The following is a 2,074-nucleotide window of genomic DNA, read 5'->3' on the forward strand; positions in this document are numbered from 1 at the left end:
GCTGATAACATATTTTAGTTTTTGTTCTCTAATTTTTGTTTCTTGAACTAGCATAATATGGGTTTATCTTTTTGAGTCTCTCTTTCAGATATCTTTGTTTCCCCTTACTATTCAGCCCTCTAATATTCTAGGTTGTGATGATCATTTCAACAATTTAAGGGGTTGCTGGAATACTCCGACAGTGGCACCACTCTTCCTGAGTTTACCAACATCTGTCAAACCATTTGGATGGTCTCGCTCATAGGTCATCTTCCTCTTTTCCTTCCTCCTTTCCGTATAGTACCTATTTCTGTGCTTTGTCTTCCTTGCGTCCCTAGCTGTTCTGGCTGATTTGTTATTATTATCCCTTGTTTCTCCTTGTATCTTTGGAACATGTCTTTGTGTAGTTGTTTCTCGTCTTTGGGTATGAATCTTTCATCCAAATGTCGCCATTCTTGCAGAAGTTTCTTCATATCATGTTCTTCTTCTCCTTCTTTGTCCTGTTGTGGGTCTATCTCCATTTGTTTCTGTTCTTGAGGTTGATCTATCTTCTCCCCCTCCTTTTCTATCTCCATATTGTTTGGCACCTTATTTTTTCCTTTGTTTTCTTTTATATGCTCCACTGTTTCATCTTCGCCATCCTCACCTTCCACTTCCATTTATTCTTCTTGTAATACTTCAAAATGGTTCTGACTTTTCTAAGTGCCTTCTGTGGAGGGTGGCTTCTGTTTAGTTTTTTCTCTTTGGGGTTTTCTTTGCCTCAGTACTTCTATAAATCCTTAATTATCTCCTCCACTTTTCCTTCCCCCCTGTTTAGTATTCTCCTTTCTTCCCCCCAAATCTGTTGGTATTTCATTGGCAATCATCGGACAAGATTTATACAGATGGCCGTATTCATGGCACCGTCTACATTTGAATGGAATATATTCATAATCTACTGGTTGTTTCCATACCTCATCATGGTATTCCACTTCAATATAATCCGGAAGAGATTTTGTGATATTCATGTAGACACAGATCCTAGCGTATGACGTATATCTGCCTCTTTTGGTAGTTTCTGCCACCTTGACGAAGGTCCTGATTGAATTCCCAATCCCCTCTAGAATCTCTGGATCCCAGAACTCTATTGGAACCCCAAACAGTCTAACCCATATTGGTGTTGCTATCATTTTCTCTTTGTCTAGATTATAGCATTCTTCCCATTGCCTCATAAAAAGGCCTACATTATTGAAGAAGTATGGTCCCTCCTCAAATATCCTCTCCTTATCTTCCAGGTTTGCAAATATTACCGTGAAGAATCCTTTTGCACCCAGTTTTATGTCAATATGTCCCTTGGGCTTCCATCTCTGTTGTATCCATTTAGTCAGATCTTTCTCAGATGGCCATGTGCCTACACACTTACAAATGAGAGCATGGTCTTTCATATATCCTCTGTACTCCTCAAGTTTATTGTTAGGAATAACAAACCTGGGTTTTTTTGTTGCTCTTGGTAGACATTTGTTCCCCATCCTTGCTTGCCATATTGCCCCCATGACTGGCGTATCCTTGCTACATCTCCCTGAGCCGCCGCTCAATCCATTCTGACTTGTTTCTCCTGCTGCTACATTCTTATAGGAGGGGATCTCTCCACACTCCCCCCCTTCCACCCGGTTCTGTCATCTCTTTTGTCAATCTTGTCTATTTTCAGGGTTTCTTCCTTCAATCGACCTAGTGTGGCTTGGTCTGAACTTCTATAGGTGGATTCGGGTTCCCCTACACCCTGACTAGGTGCAGGTCTACCAGAGGTCGCCCGTTCCAAAACCCTAACCCTAATCATTCATCTTTGTCTTCAGCTTCAGTGCTCTCCGTCCCTAACTTATTTCTATTAATTATTATTATAGTATGTTTTAGTTTTTCTATATTTTGATTCTTATTGAGGGGAAAGGCTCATTCTATAGCCAAATGTGAAGACTATGTGTAAGTATATACATCTGTGTTAAAATAAAAATAAAGTATTATCTAAATAGAAAAACAATGTTTGTTATAATAAACTATATTAAACTATATTAATAATAAAAATACTAGTTTAATGTGTGTAAAATGGCTCAATGAACAT

The 2,074-nt window shown here is 39.0% G+C and overlaps 1 protein-coding gene across 1 annotated transcript; it reads right to left on the reverse strand.

Annotated features, from left to right (window-relative positions):
- Window positions 1–758: 758 nt before the first annotated feature.
- Window positions 759–1,511, reverse strand: LOC149249232 (uncharacterized). The gene has a single exon (XM_089452414.1). The coding sequence runs from the start codon at window positions 1,509–1,511 to the stop codon at window positions 759–761; it is 753 nt and encodes a 250-aa protein (XP_089308540.1).
- Between the last annotated feature and the right edge of the window lie 563 nt (window positions 1,512–2,074).

Source organism: Pinus tabuliformis, chromosome 7 (assembly GCF_031772625.1).
Source record: "Pinus tabuliformis cultivar Carrire ecotype Pingquan chromosome 7, CPIR1, whole genome shotgun sequence".
In the NCBI taxonomy this organism is placed as follows: domain Eukaryota; kingdom Viridiplantae; phylum Streptophyta; class Pinopsida; order Pinales; family Pinaceae; genus Pinus; species Pinus tabuliformis.

Excerpts from the sequence above, each read along its gene's own strand:
- LOC149249232 (XM_089452414.1), bottom strand. The coding sequence starts at position 1,511 with ATGGGGGCAATATGGCAAGCAAGGATGGGGAACAAATGTCTACCAAGA.